The following is a 21,513-nucleotide window of genomic DNA, read 5'->3' as shown; positions in this document are numbered from 1 at the left end:
CCTCACTACAATACTATTCGCAATTGGTTCCATCGTTTCGAAAAAGATGACTTCTCGCTCGATGAAAAGGATCGCTCTGGGAGACCCCGTGAGTTGGATTTGGACAAGCTGAAGCACGCATTGCAATCGGATCCATTTCAATCTAGCCGTGAACTAGCTGTCACATTCGGAGTTCACCATAGCACAGTCCTTGAAGGTTTGAAGTCTCTTGGAATGAGAAAACTTTTTGGTCGATTCATACCTCATCACCTGACTCAAGCCAACCTTGACCGCCGAGTCGACGATTCGATTACTCTTCTCACTCTCCACGCGGGCGATCGATGGCTGGACCGGCTAATAACCGGAGATGAGAAGTGGGTCTCCTACGATAATCACCACAGGAAATCCCAGTGGGTTGGAGAAGGAGAGAGCCCACAGGATGTCTCCAAACCCGACCTTCATCCGAAAAAAGTTATGCTCTCTGTGTGGTGGGGAGTGGACGGCCCCATCTACTGGGAACTTCTGCCCGAGGGCAAAACAATAACTGGAGACCTCTACACTACTCAACTACGAAACCTCAAGAAAGCAGTCGACCGTTCGGCCCTGAAAGACAAGAAAGTGTACTATCAACATGATAACGCTCGCCCACATGTTTCGAAACAAGTGAAGCAGGAGCTGATGGGATATGGATGGAATGTTCTCCCTCACCCCCCGTATTCTCCTGATCTTGCTCCTTCCGACTATTGGTTATTTGGCGATATGACACGTGCCTTCGAAGGAAGAAGCTTCAATTCCCGTGGAGCGGTCGAAGCGGCACTCAAACAATACTTTGCCTCCGCCCGGCTGGATTCTACCGCAATGGAATCCATAAATTGAGGGAACGTTGGAGACATGTTGTTGATAATGATGGACAATATAATTAATTATTCGGTTATTTTTTCTTTGAGAAATAAACTATTGAAAAAGTGACAAAGACTTTCCCGCCAACCTAATACAAATTGTCAATCTAGGTCTGTTTTACACTCTCTCAAGTTTTCAAAGTGATCGGAAATTTGACAGCCGAGCTCCGGACTCCTGAAAATGATCCAAATAGCTGAAAATTAACTGAAAAATACTGTATAGAAATTTTTCCTATAATAATACAACTCATCTATTGCTACTATTTTTTTTTGAATTTTTTTTTGATTTTTTTTTGAAACATGGTTGAAAACCCAAAAGCAAACCAATACGTTCCCTGGAGGAGTATCACCAGTAGGGTTTCCATTTGGGGGGCGATTCACCCGCCCGCATCTGCCCGGGGGGCTCACCCCCCGCGGCCCCCCCGTTCACAGGTGATTCGCGAACAATCCGTTACGGACGCTCAGCGTTCGCGCGCAGTTGAAATAGGAACCGTATACGTCCGCACGCGACCCGTTTTCTGAAAACCACAGAACATTATTTCGTATTTCCCCGTATTCTATCCGTTTGCGAACTCCGTATCCGATCCGATTGCGAATGATAAACAAACGGATCCGTTCGCGAACTTAAACTTTTGTCTGATTCGCATTTTACCTGTGTTGGCCCCGCAATTATTTACGTGAAGAAAATTTTATCTTTCTCGCTATTTTTTGATTTCGGAAACTCTTTTTTTTTTGGAAAATACGTGATTGTCGTTAAAAATCAGATAAAAATTCACACGTAAATAATCGTGGGGGGCCGCGCGGGGGCCGTGGGTGGTAGCCCCCCGGCGGGTGGCGAGTGGCTCATTTTTCCACCCGCCCAAATGGAAACCCTAATCACCAGAAAACGATTTTTCGTTGCGTTGTTTGTTATTCTGGGATTTACTATGCTCATGTTTGTATCTACTGTTCATTATTACTATGGATCGTATCATCAAATACTTGAAGTTTCTTTTCGCCAAACATCCGAAAATAGTGCCAAATTGAATTATTGGGAGCAGTGTGATCTACCAATTTACGATTTTTATAATGACGAAATTTTACCGGTAATATATCCATGCATATTCCCCAGTTACAAATGTATTTAAGTATGTGGATCCCAATGTGAACCCCATTTCAAACTGTGATGCGGATCTTAAGCCTTTGACCACTCTTATCAACGGCTCATGGGGTTTAGAAGACAAGAATGTTGAGTTGGAATGTCGAACAAGGTGAGGGACTCCTATCAAAACGTTCTAAAGTATCTAGTAGTTTAGATGTCATGGGCGAGTAACTGAAAGAGAAAACAAAATAGGAAACTGGAGTTATGTTCCCGGTCCAGTTGATTGTGAAGTTCTAGAAGCAGTGTGTGCAGAGAATAACACAGATGTATATGGATATCTTCACACTCAAATAATTCCGACGTATGAAGATATAATGCTTGAATTCTTTTTCTTTTAGAATCCCGTTTTTCAGACCACCGAGAGAGCCGAAAGTTGAAACCGAAAATCTGACACAATACGATGTGACAGTTATTTTGTTAGACTCGTTGGCTTATTCACAAGCCAGAAGGTATTTCTTAAAGTTAGTTGAAGAACACGACAGCTTGATTCAGATCGCTCCCACGCACTATAACGTATATGGTGAATCACATGAACGCTGTGCTCTTTTCCTACATCAACAAAGTGGGTGATAACAGTAGACCAAACGGCGCTGCTCTTTGGTTTGGTAAGTGAAGGCAAACTACCTATAGAAGCCCACGCACTTTGAGCTCAATTATCTCAATTTTTATAAGAGCTATCAAAAATCTGACAACTACATTAATGTTGATGATATTATGAACAACATTTTATCAGTTGATAGATTATTGTTATCTCTCATAGAAATTGAGATACTTGAGCTCAAATTGCAAGTGTAAGGTGGACTTCTATTAGAGTGGTTACGGTAATTGAAAAAAGTGATTCATATTACATCTTCTAGGGAAACTGTTAGAGAAATTAGATCGTTCTCTATTTGAGGAAGAAACTATAATGGCTGACTGGACTCACGACTACATGTGCTACGTTTTTAAGGATAATGAGACATCTCTATTCCATGAGTTCCAGAATTATGGATACAAGGTACAACAATACGTTCTGATGAAAATCGACATGTTTTTTGTAGACATTTTTATCGGAGGACTGGGCTGAAGGAACACTAAACTGGCCGAACTGTAAAGGGTTTGATAAGCCACCAATTGACCATTACATGCGGTATAAATGATAAAATGGATTTCTGCTAACTAATAATTGTTTCAAGACCATTCCAAAACGCATTGGAACGGAAGAATCATAGTTTGAACGTGACAAAACAGCACTTAAACGGAGAGATGTGCAGAGAACATCATCATACATTGTTGGATTACTTGGGACAATTTCTAGATGCTTATCCGGACCAGAAAAAGTTCAGTTGGTGTGGGCTTCAGTTCTTGGACATTCCACAGAGAACGGTATCGCTCATTCGGATAACGATTTTTACAATTTTATGGTGAAACATAGGAAACAAGTGAGTGAAAAAAGTTTAATTAATTGTTGTTCGCAAAGCATGATTCAGCTAGACAACTCGTTTGTTTTATTCATGGGAGACCATGGACTTCGATTCGGAGACGTTCGAAAAACTTTTGTTGGTGCCCTTGATGTCAACAATCCATTTCTAGCGATTTCCATTCCTAAGGATTTGAGAACAAATACAAAAATATTAGATCAAATGACAAACAATGCAAAGAAGTTGCAAACACATTTTGACACCAGATCAGCGTTGTTGGATATTCTTAAGGTTTATTTAACGACTTCAAAGATAATTTTTAAATTGAATTTAAATTATTCATTACAGTTCCAAGCAGCCAGCAATTTTACGGACACTATTCCTCTGGAAATTCCAGGAGAGAAAGGATACTCTTATTTGAGAGAACAACCAAGTATGATAAGGAATTGTAGAAACTCACCAATTCCTTTACAGTACTGCATTTGTCAGTTCAATAAAACTGCAGTGTCAACGTAAAAAATTCCCCTTTTTGTTGACTAAAAATCGTTTTTTAAGGGAAAATCAAGTCGCATTGTCCATAGGAGAGCATATCGCGTACTCTGTGAATGAGCAGTTAAAAGAGGGAAATTTCACAGAAGATTGTATAGAGATGAAAGCAGATCGAGTGAGTCAACATTTATTTTGATTTTGACACTATTTTCATGTTTTTAGGTTCTCTCATTGTTCAAATTCGATCAAAGTAGGAACGGCTCAGATATTTACAGCGTTGTTGCTGAAATGGAACAGCCTAGTCAAGCGGATTTCAAAGTCAGTGCGGAAAAACTGAAAAAAAAAATCAGAATCGTTTTAGGCAAACGTGAAAGTTCTTCCGACAGGAAAGATCAGAGTCTTGGGTATGATAGAAAGAGCAAATTCGTACGGGAAAACTGCTGATTGCATCACTTCGGAGCATCATCGAACATATTGTTATTGTAGAAACCAGACGAGATCCTCTTAAAACTGCTCTTGTTTTAATTTCAATAATAGTAGTAATAATAATAATTTATTACTATGTAGATCGTAAGAAAAAACTGACACCTGAAAATTTTCGGAGGCGGCGTTCGTGTCGATTTACGAGGCTCCGCAACAAAATCAGTATACTGTACTGAAACAATTAATTTCTGTGAATTCAATGATTTTCTGAACCGAATTTAGACTTCTTGGTATGAAAATAATCGTTAGCATCTTTAGAATCTATGGTGATTCCTAAACACTCAGTACCAACTTTCATTCCAGACCGTTATACTGTAAACCTGTAATAAAAGGGTGCCTCAACTTTCAACTTTGATCCAATTTATCCCGGCTTCTGTGAAAGATAAAAAACTTGCCAACTAAAAAATTTTTATCATAATCCCGCAAACATTTTATCAGTTGACACATTTTCGATATCTTGCATAGGAATTGAGGTAATTGTGCTCAAACATGACAGTGTAATGGCCCTTCTATTATAGGTTTTTTTTCTGTAATCTCCTCGGACCGCTTTTTTCCCTTCGAACTGTTCTTCTAACCTCGGACCTCTATAATCACACAGAACCTGAAGATCTTCTTAACAGAAGTAGATAATACTTCCATTTGTGACCTAGAAAATTAAAAAAGCCCATACATCAAGAATAAGGAACGTGTTTCAGCCTCATTCATAAATCATCGATAAGATCTCTGGGTAGAGCCGCCCTTTTCTTGAAGATCCAGCTTATTCTTATCACAGCTACTGTTAGCTTCTTGCTGTAGACACAATTGATGACCGAGGGTAACTTTGGCATCTGGCCTCTAGAATCGAAACATCTTATTTTTCCAGTAAAACACACAGATAACGGAACGGTGGAGCTCCCACGTGGAAAGATCGTCGGATACTCGTGGCAAGTGGTCCGAAAGCTGGGAGAAGGAGGATGTGGAAGTGTGTACCTAGTTAAAAATCTGGAAGATGAAACGGAAGCAGCAATGAAAGCAGAATCAAATAATGCAGCTGGTGGATGTGTTCTCAAATTAGAAGTTGCTATTCTCAAAAAATTAACAGGAAAACCACATGTGTGTCAATTTCTGTTGGCTGCAAGGCTCACTGATTTTACCTATGTTATAATGACACTTCTCGGCGAGAGTTTGAATAAAATCGTCAAGTGGGTTAAAGGGGGTATACGGTGCATCAAAATGTGCAGAAAGATATGTTAATTCACATAAAAATAAAGTATTAGGTTGGCGGGAAAGTCTTTGTCACTCTGTTTGTTTAATCACTGTTCTCGTATATGGAGGCTGTGTATGATATCGACTCTAGTGAATAACAAGGTGATAAGAACCTTCCATATAAACAAGTCCCCATTTCCTTCCCTGCTCCTCATCTGTAATTGAAACGATATGTTTGTTCCCACTGCTATTCACATCAGACATGTTTTGATTTACCTCTTCCTATCTCACACCACGATGAAGGATTCGGAAACTTTCTTGAAGAATGTGTACAACACACATGCCCCTCACTACAATACTATTCGCAATTGGTTCCATCGTTTCGAAAAAGATGACTTCTCGCTCGATGAAAAGGATCGCTCTGGGAGACCCCGTGAGTTGGATTTGGACAAGCTGAAGCACGCATTGCAATCGGATCCATTTCAATCTAGCCGTGAACTAGCTGTCACATTCGGAGTTCACCATAGCACAGTCCTTGAAGGTTTGAAGTCTCTTGGAATGAGAAAACTTTTTGGTCGATTCATACCTCATCACCTGACTCAAGCCAACCTTGACCGCCGAGTCGACGATTCGATTACTCTTCTCACTCTCCACGCGGGCGATCGATGGCTGGACCGGCTAATAACCGGAGATGAGAAGTGGGTCTCCTACGATAATCACCACAGGAAATCCCAGTGGGTTGGAGAAGGAGAGAGCCCACAGGATGTCTCCAAACCCGACCTTCATCCGAAAAAAGTTATGCTCTCTGTGTGGTGGGGAGTGGACGGCCCCATCTACTGGGAACTTCTGCCCGAGGGCAAAACAATAACTGGAGACCTCTACACTACTCAACTACGAAACCTCAAGAAAGCAGTCGACCGTTCGGCCCTGAAAGACAAGAAAGTGTACTATCAACATGATAACGCTCGCCCACATGTTTCGAAACAAGTGAAGCAGGAGTGATGGGATATGGATGGAATGTTCTCCCTCACCCCCCGTATTCTCCTGATCTTGCTCCTTCCGACTATTGGTTATTTGGCGATATGACACGTGCCTTCGAAGGAAGAAGCTTCAATTCCCGTGGAGCGGTCGAAGCGGCACTCAAACAATACTTTGCCTCACGCCCGGCTGGATTCTACCGCAATGGAATCCATAAATTGAGGGAACGTTGGAGACATGTTGTTGATAATGATGGACAATATAATTAATTATTCGGTTATTTTTTCTTTGAGAAATAAACTATTGAAAAAGTGACAAAGACTTTCCCGCCAACCTAATACATAATGAAAAATTTAGATCTTTTTTTTATGTGAGTCTAAACAATTTTCTGCATAAACTAAAGTAACACCATCTGAAAAGAAGAAGTTGATCAAATTCAAGTGGACCAAATTTCAGAAGAGTCGGACGTCAGCTCACAGTGTCTTCACAAGTCCGCATTGCGGCAAATGTTCTCTTCTGCCTAAAACAGATTCATGATGTAATCTGAAAAGTACAAAAAACAAAGAACTTTAAAAATTATTTTCAGATTGGATTCATCCACCGAGATTTGAAACCAGCCAACATGGCACTGGGTCACAAGTCCAACTCAAACGAATGCCGCTTTTTTCATGTGCTCGATTTCGGACTCGCTCGCCAATTCCTCGTTGCTCATTCAGAACAACCAAGCAAATTCATGATGAGAAGACCCAGAGAAAAGTCGCTTTTTCGAGGAACCACTCGTTACTGTTCAATTCGAATGCATGATCGTGCTGAACAAGGAAGAGTGGATGATCTGTGGAGCATGATGTACTTGCTCGCGGAGCTCCGAGGCCCTCTTCCATGGTCTTCTCAGAAGTGAGAACATTTTTATATTGCTAGCTCAAATTGCTTTTTTTTCAGTGATAAAAGAATTGTGGGCGAGATGAAGAGACTGCACTCGGATGAAGTCGTCCTGCAGAATAGTCCGATGGAATTTTTGGAAATCGCCAAGCATTTGAGAAGCTTGACCTACTTCCATCGTCCGGACTATCACAAAATCTTCATGTTGTTGATCTCTGTGATGCAAAAAGGGAATTTCCTCTGGAATGACCCGTATGATTGGGAGACTTTGTAAGACAAGTTGACTTAAAATCTTATGGACTACAAAAAATTCAGGCCCGCGAAACCATCAAAATCGACATCGGCATCTCCCCTCCAGAGCAAAGAAGCTGTCAAACAGGCAGGAAGTCGTGAAGTGTTGAGCAGAGAGAATCTCAGCAAGGAAGATGTCAAAACTGCAAGAAAGACGAGTAAAGAAGCAAGTCGGGAGAATGCGAGCAAAGAGAAGACGAGTAGAGAAAAGGCCAGCAATGAATCAGCCGAGAAGATGAGTCTGTCGGATGAGAAGGCGGACGATCCGAAGAAAGGATACTGGAAACTTCTTCCATTTGATCCTGATTTTTTTGCCTCTGATCCTATTGGATTTTGAATAAAACTTTTTTCAAATATTTCTTTTTTGTGTTATTCAAAAAACTTCCTAGCGATACCAAATGAACCTTCTTGATCTTCCCTATATATGCCCTCTTGATATATCTTGATATTTGTGTTGCCGTAAAACCTCCCGCTAGACTCGGAAGTGATTTAATTTCTTTTTTTCGAAATTTCGAAATTGCCGTAAAGCCTGTAATAGAAGGGTCCTCTGACCTTTGACTTTGAGCGAACTTTTCTCGGTTCCTGTCAAAGATATAATAAAGTTGTCAACTGAAAGTTGTCAACATCACCAATATTTTTTTAGTTGACAACTTGTTGGTATCTTGCATAGGAGTTGATATAAACTGGTTCAAAGATGACAGTGTGTGGGCCCTTCTATTAGAGGTTTTACGGCAATCAGAGCTTTTGCAATTTAAGTATCTGTTAACTCCAGTTTATGAATTTATCCCCTCGGCTGTTGACTTGTAATTTCTGGTCAGAAGTTGAGAGGGGTTTGGCTTTTGGACACATTTCGGCCAGCTTCTGTTTGCTCCAAAACGGATGTGCCATGGTAATATTTCGAAAATTCTCAGAAAATAAAAAAATCGGAAAAGCCCAAAAATCTGAAAATTCTTGAAGTTCTAAAAATTGGAAGAATCGACTAATTTCTAATTTTCGATATTTCCAATGACGGAAAAAAATCGCATTTCAGAAAATAATATTCTAACAAAAAATGTTTTTAGCTGTAAACAATTTATCAGTTGACATGTCATGACAGCATTTCATCTCTTCAACAAGAACCGAAATAAGTTGGCTCAAAGTCACAAGTTAGAGTGCCCTTCTATTACAGGTATTACGGTAATTGAAGTATTTCGAACAGAAGTTAATGATCTAGATTAATGAAAATGACAATCTGTGCTCTCTTTCAGGAAATGATGCGGAACTTTGCTTCTCTTCTGCACAAATAAAGAATCGCCGGATGAGAAGTTTCTCTATTTGTCGAATTTACGCTTAAAAGAGACACTTTCTGAGTCAGATTAGCAGAATCCGAAATATGTTCTCTTTCACAGCCCTCATCTGTTTCACCGCTTTCATTGATGTTTCCTACCAACAAACGTATGGATGCACTTCCACTCCTCAACCTGACTTGAATGGAGCATGTCCAGATGGATACACATATATCACTGATAGCGGATGTTGTCCACCGGCTGATACCTACGGTAATACACAAGAGTTTATCCCTCTTTGAATTTAAAATTAAGCTATCACGACAACTGCTGCTGCCACGACAACAACTACGGCTATAGCTACAACTGCTTCCACTTGTGTAGATCTAACAAACGCATCTACTGGAGTCAGCGATTGTCCAGGAATGGCTTCGTATTGCACCAACACCATCTACTTGAGTTTGATGAAGCAGCAGTGTCCAAAAACTTGTGGATATTGTAAGTAAATTTAAAGCAATTACTCAAGTTTGTACTAGCATAAAATTTGAGTGAATCGATGTACTGGGCTCAAATTTGGAGTGCGAAAATACAAAAAATGCATCAATAAACTGACCGAATTTCGTGCTGCCCACCGGCTCATTCGATCAACCTTGAGCTGAATTATCTAGAGGAATCGCTTTGAAAATTTCATTAGCTTCAAAATCAAACCCAAAATCATATTTCAACCAATTTTTCTGTTTTCGATACTCATTTTTAAAGATATACCCGTTGTTATCCCTCGAAATTTCAGGTACTTCTTCGTCTGCTACCACGACAGCATCTTCGTCGTCTAGTTGCGTAGATTTGACGAATCCTTCAACTGGAGTCAGCGATTGTCCTGGTATGGTTTCCTATTGTACTAACTCTGCTTATTTGACTTTGATGAAACAACAGTGCCCAAAGACTTGTGGATACTGTAAGTTTGAATTTTACAGAAGTCAGATACAGTACCGGTCAATACGATTTTTGTCCATTTTCACCATTTTCAGGAGTCTGGAGCTCGGCTCTCAAGCTTCCAATCACTTTGAAAGTTTTAGATGGTTTACGACAGGCCTTGATTGAAAACTTTGAATTTATAGAAGGTACCTGTTTTTCATGTTTTTAGAAAAGAAATGCAATATTACACCAAAAAATCAAGTTTCAAGCTGCTTCGTAACCCAAAAATTCAAATTTCGCGCGTCTACTTGTCCACGAGGAGTACAAAATGAATAATCGATCAATATCACCGATTGGTCAAATTTCAATGATTTTTAGTAGTTTTTGTCTGTTCTACACCTTCCAAAATTTTCAAAGTGATCGGAAACTTGATAGCCGGGCTTCAGGCTCCGCGAAAAGGGCAAAAGCCAACTGGAAATAGGTTCTTATTGACCGGTACTGTATGTCGGCTAGGCCAGTCTGCCAAAAATAACATTTTCTCAGGCACTTCATCATCTGCTACCACCACGGCTTCTTCATCTTCTTCATCCACCTGTGCCGACCTCGTAAACGCCTCAACCGGAGTCAGTGACTGTCCAGGAAGGGCTTCCTACTGTACCAACTCTGCCTATTTGACGCTTATGAAACAACATTGCCCAAAAACCTGCGGATACTGTAAGAGCTCCAGATTCACTGCCTGAAATTCTGAAAATTCTGATTCCAGGTACATCCACATCCAGCTCATCCTCATCCTCCTCTTCAACCTGTGCTGATTTGGTCAACTCCTCAACCGGAGTAAGCAATTGTGCAAGTATGGTTGCCTACTGTACTAACTCTGCCTATTTGTCCTTGATGAAAACTCAATGCCCAAAAACATGTGGATATTGCACCTGAATTGTTCTGGATGTTGCAATTTGTAGTTCGAAAATAGTCAATAAACATCATTCTTGTAATGTACTTTTTTTCTGTTTTCCACATTCCATCTCCATCCAACCTTTGCTCAAAAATCCCGCTCTAACTCCCACTAAAACTGTGGCTATATGTTGATACAGATGCTCAATCTTGTTTCGAAACTATCATTCGCTGCTCAAACAGTGAATAAGCTGGCAAAGTGTGATGTTTGCACGGATATGGTTTAAAAGGCCACTCGTTCACAGTTGTGTACATTTGCAAGCTACTGTAGAATAGTTAGCAGCAGTCTTTTTTCCATTTTTGACTTTTGATTCACTAATTTTCAGAATGTTCCAACTTTTGGTTATTGCTGCTACCATCGGAGTATCCATTCAACAGAATTTGGGATGTAACTCTGCTCCATTGCCAGATCTCAACGGGTCGTGTCCTCCAGGAACCACTCTTATCACTGGACAAGGATGTTGTCCAGATGGAGACCTTTTTAGTAAGATACAATTTGATTTTCAGCGTTTTCAGAAGTCTAGAACTTGGCTGTCAGGTTTCCAGACCTAGATTGAAAACCTTCACATTCACAGAATTTTTTGAAAATTCATAGTTTTTCAGCTATTTGCTGATTTCACCTGTGGCCATTTTTTGTGTCGTAGAAGTTTCTAGACGGTTGCAAGGGGTTTTAGAGCATTCTGAAAGCTTTGAATGTCTCTAGATGTTCCAGAAGCGCCTGACAAGGGGTTTAGTCAGTTGTGGACTTTCTGGACCTGTCAGGTAGTTCGAGAAGGCTTTTCTACGGGTCTTGGGCTTTCACAAAGTTCCCGAAAACTCTCAGTCAGTTTTTGATGCTTCCGAAAAGCTCTCTAAGGGTCCTTAGCTTCTGAATGGCTCCAGAATGCTCGCAGTAAGCCTGGAAACTTGAAAAACAGGTGTCATTTAGAAATCGACAAATAGTTGAAAAACTAGGAATTTTCAAAAAATTCTGTGAATGAACAGTTTTCAATTTGGGCCTGTTTTACACCGTGTAAAGTTTTCCAGACTCCTGAAAATGGTCAAAATGGTCACAAATCAACTGAGAACCACATTTGTGTATATTTAATTGACCGATACTGTATTTTCACTAATTTTTAGGGTAACTGCCGACTGGTAGAGCCTGAAAATCATATAACTGCGAATGATTCGTTTTTTGAGCTATTAGATAATGACGACGAAAGAATAAAAAAGATAAGAAATAAAAAAGATATGTTTACACCTTCCAAAATTTTCAAAGTGATCGGAAACCAAATTTCGAACTTTTCTCAAATTCTACAGTAATCGAGACCTACATTACCTCTGAAATTTAAAAAAACTTTCAAAACTACAGTAACTTTTCGATTCTCTCAGAAATTACAGTAATCTACCCTTGCAATTTGAAAACGAACCGTATCCTCAGCTACAGTAATCTACAGTAAACCTTTTTATCACTTTCCTCAAATCCATCTACAGTAAACTAATTCTACTGTAATTTGAAATTTTAAAGTTTCAAACACTACAGGAAACCAAAAACATCAGGACTCCTCAAAACTACAGTAATCCTTAGAAATCGAGATTTTAAAGTTACCCTAACTCTCGATTACTTTAGAATTCGAATTGCGAATAATCTACAGTAATCCAAAAAATTTTCAAGTGAAAACCATCCAATTTAAGGCTGAGCAATGACTCAAAATTCTGTGAATGCAAAGTTTTCAATCTAGGTCTGTTTTACATCCTCCAAAATTTTTAAAGGGATTTGAAACTTGACAGCCGACCCCAAGACTTGAAAATGGCCAAACTGACCTTAAAAAGACATTTTGTTTATCTTATTGGCTGGTACTGTAGTTTAAAAAAAAACTTTCAGCCATCACCTCAACGTCTACTGCTGCTGCCGCTATTACTACCACCAGAACCTCCGTCACCTCAACCACCTGTGTCGACTTGACGAATCCATCGACTGGAACTAGTGATTGCGCTAGAATGTCTGGTTATTGTTTCAACTCAGTCTACCTCTCCTTGATGAGACAACAATGTCCACGAACATGCGGATACTGTAATTGCAATGAAATATTGGAAAATCAGCCAAAAATTCAGGTACCGGAACTGCTACCACAACCAGATCCAGCACCACTTGCGTCGACTTGACAAACCCATCAACTGGGGTCAGTGATTGCACAAGAATGGCTAGTTACTGTAACGTTGCTGCCTACGTTACTCTGATGAGACAGCAGTGCCCAAGAACCTGCGGTTACTGTAAGTGTTTTTTTTTCTGGTGATTCTATCTTTCCATTTAAGGCTCCGGAGCATCAGTCACAACTACTCGCACCACTACGACATGTGTTGATCTAACAAACGCATCTACTGGAGTCAGTGATTGTCCAAGAATGGCTAGCTACTGTAACGTTGCTGCCTATGTTACTCTTATGAGACAACAGTGCCCAAGAACTTGTGGATATTGCACATCCGGATAAGAATCACTTCTCATAACGTGTAGTATACATCTCGAATGAGATCAAATGTGTAGTTTGAAATAAATAACATTCATAATACATTGTTTTGTAATTTTTAAATCTCGGGCGGGCCGTCCAAAATCATCCGACAGGGACTGCCCGCCACTCGCCCTTTTCGCCGGGCCCTTCACGAGGGATGAAACTCAATTTTTGACGCGCATAAATAAACGGGCAGGTCCACGGACTGGTGACGTTCGGGCTGCGGGCGGGCGACGGGTGGGCTACGGGTGGGACACAGTCGGGCTACGGTCGAGTGACGGACGGGTGACGAACGGATGACGAGCGGAATACGAGCGGGCTATCAGCGGGCTACCAGCGGGCTAGGGACGGGCTAAGAGCGGGCTACTGGTGGGCGACGGGTGGGCGAGAAACCAACGCCACACTCTTGCAGGCGGGGTGTATGAAATTCGATCGAAACAAAAACCTTATTGTTCACTATTAATTTATACTCTTCAATATACAAAAAAATGACATAGAATCCGTCTTTATTCAATTCCACTAAAAGTTCAAAAATCAGTTTTCATCATCCATCCTCCAATTCCACCTCTTCTTTCGATCTCAAATATTCTGACTTCTTTCTCTCAATCTTCATCTCTTCCTCCCATTCGTACTTGGCATCTTGTGGTCCATTTTCAAGAGCACTACTGAAAATCAAAAATCAAAAATCAAAATTGTATCGGAAGTCAGTCACTTGAGAAGTCCACGAAGAAGTGCATAGTCCGGCGTATCATAGAAACGGAGATTGTCAATGTAGAAGAGCATATGAACCAATTGTTTTGGACATCCAGACAGGAATTCATGGAGACCGATAGTTCTGGCTATCTGCTTAGCATGTTCCACGTGGATCTGATCCTCCATTGTCATCCAAGGAAGTGTACCAACTAATAGCTCAACCTGGAATTGGATTTATGGAATTTTCAAAATTCTCTGAAATCTACCAAAACATAAAGAACCGATTCCAAATCTTCCTTCCTACTAGACTCTCTTCCATGATGAGCTGCCAACGGAGCATACCGTAGTGTTCCTTTGAATCCGTGCACATACCATCTCGGATGTCTCAGCTCACTACCTCCATCCGTCACATACTTTCGACACATTCCAAAATCAACCATCACCAATTGACGTGGATTCTCCAAGCTCATGCAAAAGTTAGCGGGTTTGATATCGCGATGGATGAATCTGAAACAATATATGAAATAGTGAAAATGATTCTAAAACGTGCCCAACAGAATGAAGTTGTTGAACGACGTTAATCATTTGAATGCCGATTTGAAGACCCGACGAGCGAGAGAATCGTTGTTTAGGGCAGTTGAAACGGAGTTCGTTCAAATTCTTTCCGACCAGCGTCATGATTATGAAGTTGAATTTTTCGGCTCGACCGCAAAAGTAGAGTTGGCAGAAATAAGGAGAACGTAGTGTGAGAAGAGTTCTGAAATAGTGAATTGGGTCGGTAGCAGTGTATCCTTTCGACACGGCTTTGAGAAATTTTTCGAAACGAATGCATTTTGAAATGGTGGCCTAACTTTTGCGAAATGGAATTTCTAGGCGGCCATCTCTTTTGGCCTATAAATAAATGGTCTAACATGAGCCTGGTGTGTTTTCCAGGTCATTTTGACATGGTGGCCTAACTTTCGCCAGTTGAGTTTTCTAGGCCACCACGTTAAAATGACCTAGAAAACAAACCAGGTTCATGTTAGGCCATTTCTGGGCCCAAAAAAAAGAAATTTTTCTCGAATCACTATTCAGACCCACCTCAAAACCACAGCTTCCACTTTCAAATTTCTTGGCTCCGCTTTTCGACTTTCTATCTTCAGAGCGAACGGAAGCGTGTTTATATGGTCAACCTAAAAATTGGTAAAAATATTACTTAAAGGATTCCGGTTCTTCCAGATACAGAAGGGTCCGTGGTCATAAGTTGTTGTTATCACCACAAAATCTTCTGTGTATGGAAAGACGGAATTTTTTGTTGGAGCAGTAAGGAATATTTGTATAGTTGTCGAAATTTCGGAAGAAATGGAAATCTTCTCTCCCGCTTTATGAGATTCACTATGGAGACTTGAGGCGGAGGGAAAAATAGAAGGACACAAGGCATGTTTTGTATGTATGACTCAGAATCCAAAAGTCACCTGATAAACAGCGCCGAATGCTCCTCGGGCAATGAAGCGGACTACTTTGTAGTCTAGAATTCTGTAGCCGGCGGCCAGTTCAACGGCTTCAGGCACTTGATTCTCAATATTATCTGGAACTTTGGAGGTTGGGATTTTGAAAAGAAGAATCAGGAGAAGCCCACCTTTACTTACCGTTCCCATGTCTCAACGGTGATAAATAATCAAAATGGAGGGAAATGGAAAAATCGAAGATAAAAAAGTAGAAAAATTTTTTTGAAACGTAGCAAATGATTTTTGGAGATTCGAGTTAGAGAGGTTTCTTTGGGGTTTACTGTCCCCAAAGATTTGAATACACTGGCAAAACACGTACAGAACATTTTTTATGTCTCCAGTCTTGTCCAAATTTTTCCCACGGCGCCTCATACAGGACGGCACAGAACTACCCGGACTGATAAAAGCGGGCATATCTTTATACATAAATATCTTGGAATTATGAAAATTGGTAGAAATTTAATTTAACTTTTTGTTCAAAGCAACTGAAATGTTCAAAGCGGTTCCTCAAATCTAGATATTGTTGTGTTTGTCCAACAACCATAGGCCTAACGTTTCTTGTGATTTTGATGAGATGAAGCAACTTTGACAACCGATAACTCAGCTCAAAGTTGATCAGATAACTTAAAACTTGGTCAGTTTACTGATGAATTTTTTGTCTTTTTGTACTCTGAATTTGAGCCATATACAAAGTTTTACGCGAATTTAATGCTAATTAAAACTGGAATCCGAGGAGTTAACCCTGTACATCGGTTTTATCTTCGTCCCTCCCATTTCAAATGTTATAGTTTTGCTGAAATAGTGGTTCACTGAATTTTCGGAATTCTGAAAACTGGAATATTTGCATCCTCGATTTTCAAAAGTTTCGAGTTTCTGGATATCTGAACGCATTATGAATCCTCTAAATAAATTGTTTCCAGAATTTTCTAGATAATAAAGCAATTGATTTTTTTCTGTGATTTTTCGCAAAATGCTCAGACTTTTTTTTAAGGTTTTTCAGCTATTTTTAAAGATTTTTTTTCGATTTTTCTGGTTTTCTGTCCAAACTTTGACGGAACGGTGTTTGTGGGGATTACTGTAGGTTACTGTAGGAAACCTAGCATTTTGTATTTTTTTTTGCAAGAAATCACGTTTTTATCTTCATTTTGGCGTGAGTTTTCTACAGTAATCTACAGTAATATTCCGTCAAGGACGCCGTCCCGTCAAATTTCAGACAAGAAAAACCGGAAAAATCGAATTAGAATCTTTGAAAATAGCTGAAAAACGTAAAAAGGTCTTAAATTTTGCACAAAATTGCTGGAAATCCCCCTTAAAAAGTTGGATTTTTTGGAAGCTGCTTGAAGCTGTTTAGGCTGAAAATAAACTGAAAAAGACTATCAATCGCTGAAAATTACCCTTGATTGATAAAAATGGTTTTAAACAGACTGGAAATACGAAAATCTGAAATGATTCGTATATTAGTAGGCTAAATTTCTAAAAATTCGAATTCTCGAATTTCAAAGTTTCAGCCTGAACAATAAGGGAATTCTGAAAACATGAAACATGAAAACAGGAGACTTGACAACATGAAACGGACATGAAACTTTCAAGGTCTTCAAAATTCCGCATTTCTAGGCTTTTCTTTATAATCACAAACATTTAAAAAAACTTCCATTCTGTTGTTCTTGATTTTTTAGATGTCTTCATTTGTAGCCTAGAAATTATAGTCCTTACCCAAAAAACAAAATCTGAAGAACAAAAATTGTTTTTGAAAACACTCCAATGTCAGGTGACTACCGTAATCCTCACATCAGAACATTGGACTTCAGAACTCCAAACTGGGATTCTATTTTGATCAGGATCCGAGCAACATGAGTCATTTAGAAAAACAAGCATTTATCACTTTGTGTAGGATTAGCAACTAACTGAAAGTAGAGGAATAATCTTTCAGCTCTCTTCCAGATCTAATCTCTTCTTGATATGTTTCCGGTGACGCTCCTATTTCCTGTTTTAAGAAAACTAACTGCTTCACCAGTTTTCGTGTGGTTTGTTGTCAAAATCAGAAAACTACAATTTCCAAATTACTCATCTGATTAGCGTTCAAGCGTAAGACCCAAACCAGGCTTCATTCGTTTTGCTTTTCTGTTTTTTTTTCTTCAAAAAAATATCAATGCTGTTCAAAATTCTAATTCTAACTTTAATTCTCATCAACTTTGTAAGCATGGAAGATGTCCAATGTCAAGCAAAGTTCATTGCCAAGCTAACGAAGCTCTGCAGACATGGAATAAAAGAAGACAGTGAGTTTGAGCTCATATATCTCATTTTCGGTAAAAGATATAAAAAAGTTCTTAACGGACAAAATATTTTTGATATTATGATGAACATTTTGTCAGTTAATTACTTTTCTTTATCTTTTACAGGAACCCAGATAAATCCGCACAAAGTTTAAAGTAATATGACTGAAAATATTTCAGAACTCGTCACTCTGCTATCGAAATGCTGTTCTCCTTCAACTCATTGCTCCAGAGCACATCTGAAAATGTTCTGCACTATGAAACCCCACAAATTCGCCAACCATCAAAATCACACTAATTTGTTTTACTGATTCTAAATTTTCAAATATCGAAGCCATACTTTTTAATTGACTTCTATCTTTTTTCTAATTTTAAGATTTTGATATGATCGTTGATTCAAAATAAATCAATTGAAGAATTTTGTCAATTTCAAGGATTATAAAATCCGTCGAAACTACTGTATTTTCTCTAATAGAATCATACCAAGATTTGTGCTCAATTCCTGTGACAGGTATCAAAATTTTGTCAACTTATGAATTATTGGTGATATCATGATAAATAATTCATTAGTTGACAACTTTTTGATATATTTCACAGGAATCAAGATAACTAAGCTCAAAGTTGGCGGCTTTGATGGGTTTCTATTAGGGTGGTCGAAAAGTAATGCGCGCTAAGTCTGGTGTTTTGTAATTCGCCAGTAAACGACGGCTTCGGGTTAATTTTTTATTTATTATAAAGAGCATGTCTTTAGCTTTGTTTTCATTACTTTACTGTTTGAATTTATCTTTGAATTAGAAAAAAATATGAAAAGATGCACAATCAAAATTTTCGCTTCTGAGCCTGTTTTTATTATGAATTCAAAACAGCCGCCAAAGCTGACCGCTTTTTTCGTCAGTATTAAGAGAATATGCCCTATTCGAAAATCGATATTGACGCTGGTTCCAACATTCCGGTGGCGTCGACGAATGCTTGTAAGGCAAAACACGCAGTTTTGTCTGAAAAGCGTTGCCGACGATGCTTTGGGACAAGCAACTGGAACTGTGCCTAACAACTCGCTGCTTATGAGGACATTTTAATTTTACCCTAATCACAATTCTGGAAAAAACGAATACATGCGGAAAACGGGTGTTACACGAACTTTCTAATGATAACAAGATGAAGCGCGTCGAAGTGGCTAGTTTTCACTTGCGGCGTTCAAAAACCGTGGTTTCTTGAATCCAATTCTGATGTTGGATGAGAGATGAACTCAGTTTGAGTGCATTGGTAAAAAAAAGACAGTGACTAAATCATGGCGAGGCACCGAAACCGACCATAAAACTGATCATGCACGGAGAAAAGGTTATGCAATTTGTCTAGTGGAATACGCGAGGTCTGGTGTGTTTTGAATTTCTAAAGCATAGTCAAATAGTGACTACTGATCGTGACAAAAGTTAGCTGTACCGCGTGGACCTAGACCTCAAACGGCAAGGACTGGGCACATCGGCAAAGTTTCTGGTTCACGACAACGCTCGAATACACATTACAAAAATGGCTCAAAGATTTTTTTTGGAGTTGGGTTGGGAAGTGCTTTTTTAACCGCCTTACAGCCGAGGTGTGGTACTAACTGACTACTTGTTGTTTCAATCAATAAAGTACCGCCCCGCTGAGAAAAAGTTCAAGAATGTGGAAAAAGTCAAAATTAGGGTAACGAACTGCTTCGAGTCACAGCCAGTGGCGTTCTTTAGTAGAGGCATCGAATCTTTGCACATAGGTTGGCAGTAAGCGGTCATTAATGATAGACAATATCCCCTTGATAAATATATCTTTGCTTCGTTTTTACAATAACTCTAAAGTACATCAAAAACGCGCATTACTTTCCGACCAACCTAATATTAGAGGAAATACGGTAGTATTCTGGTAGGGATCAGAGATGTCCGGATTCCGGATTCCGTGCTTTTTTTCATTCCGGATTCCAGATTCCGGATTCCGTGAAAAATATTTTTGTCCAGATTCCGTATTCCGGATTCCGGAAAATTTTCGTTTGTCCGGATTCCTAGAAAATTTTTTATTCCGGATTTTAAACATATTTGTTAATTTTCAAGAATCCTCTGACTTTTTTGAACTCCCGCTACTAAAAATGCAAAAATAAAGCACGATATGTGTTTTTAGAACTTTTCTGCCCATTAGGAGAACTCAATATTCCGGATTCCGTGAAATTTTTATTTGTCCGGATTCCGGATTCCGTTTCTCAAAAAATTCATTCCGGACATCTCTGGTAGGAATCACTTAACGAAAACTACCGTAATCTAACAATGCTTCGTATTTTTTGTACCTGCTTCATGGACAAAAACAATATTTAAATTTTCCAAAGTTCTGGATTGGTTTTCAGGATATTCTCAAATTTCGAACTTGTTTTTTTTAGAATTCACAAGTAACTGAATTTCTATAAACATATTTTCCAAATCTACAGTATCCTGGAAAACTGATCACTGCTCTAACTTCAAGAAAATGAAGTGTTATTCCGATTTGCCATCATCGTCATTGATAACAGAAATTACCTGATATTTTTTGTATTTTCCAGAAAACAACGAACGTCTTCATTATTCTTGTTATTCATAATACCGGTTTTCGTCAAAAATACCACCCACGGAAAAATCAAAATTATAGTTTTTGTCGTCTTCTCGGACCTATAAAAGGAACAAAAATCTTGGTATAATCATAATTTCGTTTTTTCCGGAAACTGGAGGGCCCCTAACTTTGAGCCAATTTATCTGGCTTTCTGTAAAAGATTTCAAATAATTGTCAACTGATAAATTGTTAGGCATAACATCATCAATATTTTATCAGTTGACACTTTCTCGAAAATTCTCCTTGAAATACGGTGGCTTAACTTGTGTGAAAATTCGGCCACAACTCCAATTTTTTTTGCACAAGAATAATAGCTCAAACATGACAGTAACTTTGATTCTACAGAAAATGCGTTGCCTCTTTGTTCTCGTTGCTCTGATTCTTGCTGTCAACGGATTCTCTGATGCTTTCTTCCAACCTCACGTCAACAAGCATCATGTTTATCGTGTAAGTTTCTCTCTTTCGGATTTAAATGCGCTCTAACGCTAATGTTTTCAAAGAGGCGTTAATCTCGAAGCGAAAGCTTCAAATTGAACTGCTTCAAAAAGCGCGGGAAAAATTATTTAAAAAATGTTCCCGAATTTTCTCGAAATTCCAGACTTGCGGAGAATCTCTCAACCGTCGTGTTTCCTTTTTGTGCAACGGTGGAATAATCCAAGCTGACATATTGAACACCCTTGATTGCTGTTCGATGGGGTGCACCGATAGACAACTCTACTCGTGGTGTGAATACCGTAAGCTGAGGACGTCTTCAAGGATCAAAGGGATTTTTTTCAGATATCTAATCAATCTTCATGGTGGCAATGTGTGAAGGATCTAATGCTCATTGAAGTGTTGACATAATAAAGTTTTTTTGTGAAGTTTTTTTTTGAATATAATCGAAATAAGGATAAATCCGGATATTGGTTCAGGGAAACCACCAGCCTGCTGTGATATTGGAGTATTATTCTTGTGCAAAAAAATTGGAGTTGTGGCCGAATTTTCACACAAGTTAGGCCACCGTATTTCAAGGAGAATTTTCGAAAACACAACCGGCAAACGAGTGCTACCGTAACCCAACAATAAATATTTTCGCAAAATTTTTGACTTATTTTTTCCTTTTTATCAAA

The 21,513-nt window shown here is 39.2% G+C and overlaps 5 protein-coding genes across 5 annotated transcripts; 4 read left to right on the top strand and 1 right to left on the bottom strand.

Annotated features, from left to right (window-relative positions):
- Positions 1–1,804: 1,804 nt before the first annotated feature.
- CBG11140 lies at positions 1,805–8,061 on the top strand (the record flags this gene model as incomplete). The annotated part of the gene is made up of 18 exons (XM_002630370.2): positions 1,805–1,963; positions 2,007–2,128; positions 2,174–2,320; positions 2,373–2,468; positions 2,512–2,624; positions 2,877–3,016; positions 3,060–3,148; positions 3,317–3,440; positions 3,489–3,710; positions 3,768–3,931; positions 3,975–4,083; positions 4,131–4,226; positions 4,270–4,390; positions 5,254–5,572; positions 7,011–7,092; positions 7,141–7,448; positions 7,494–7,703; positions 7,749–8,061. The coding sequence occupies 18 exons, from the start codon at positions 1,805–1,807 to the stop codon at positions 8,059–8,061; spliced, it is 2,934 nt and encodes a 977-aa protein (XP_002630416.2).
- Positions 8,062–9,096: 1,035 nt separating this feature from the next.
- Positions 9,097–10,837, top strand: CBG11139 (the record flags this gene model as incomplete). Its single annotated transcript, XM_002630369.1, has 5 exons — positions 9,097–9,262; positions 9,305–9,487; positions 9,780–9,944; positions 10,448–10,618; positions 10,668–10,837. 5 exons carry the CDS (start codon positions 9,097–9,099, stop codon positions 10,835–10,837), a joined length of 855 nt encoding a protein of 284 aa, XP_002630415.1.
- A 345-nt stretch (positions 10,838–11,182) lies between these two features.
- On the top strand, positions 11,183–13,326 carry CBG11138 (the record flags this gene model as incomplete). Its single annotated transcript, XM_002630368.1, has 4 exons — positions 11,183–11,339; positions 12,720–12,908; positions 12,950–13,108; positions 13,151–13,326. 4 exons carry the CDS (start codon positions 11,183–11,185, stop codon positions 13,324–13,326), a joined length of 681 nt encoding a protein of 226 aa, XP_002630414.1.
- A 562-nt stretch (positions 13,327–13,888) lies between these two features.
- On the bottom strand, positions 13,889–15,674 carry CBG11137 (the record flags this gene model as incomplete). Its single annotated transcript, XM_045242065.1, has 6 exons — positions 13,889–14,009; positions 14,057–14,259; positions 14,304–14,544; positions 15,118–15,209; positions 15,492–15,604; positions 15,656–15,674. The coding sequence occupies 6 exons, from the start codon at positions 15,672–15,674 to the stop codon at positions 13,889–13,891; spliced, it is 789 nt and encodes a 262-aa protein (XP_045094463.1).
- Positions 15,675–20,752: 5,078 nt separating this feature from the next.
- On the top strand, positions 20,753–21,189 carry Cbr-ins-15 (the record flags this gene model as incomplete). Its single annotated transcript, XM_045242064.1, has 3 exons — positions 20,753–20,851; positions 21,003–21,138; positions 21,182–21,189. The coding sequence occupies 3 exons, from the start codon at positions 20,753–20,755 to the stop codon at positions 21,187–21,189; spliced, it is 243 nt and encodes an 80-aa protein (XP_045094462.1).
- Between the last annotated feature and the right edge of the window lie 324 nt (positions 21,190–21,513).

The sequence above is a fragment of the Caenorhabditis briggsae genome, assembly GCF_000004555.2.
Source record: "Caenorhabditis briggsae complete genome, chrII, whole genome shotgun sequence".
NCBI classification, from domain to species: Eukaryota; Metazoa; Nematoda; class Chromadorea; order Rhabditida; family Rhabditidae; genus Caenorhabditis; species Caenorhabditis briggsae.
The sequence above is the reverse complement of the archived record's forward strand: the minus strand, read 5'-3'. Positions and strand labels throughout refer to the sequence as shown.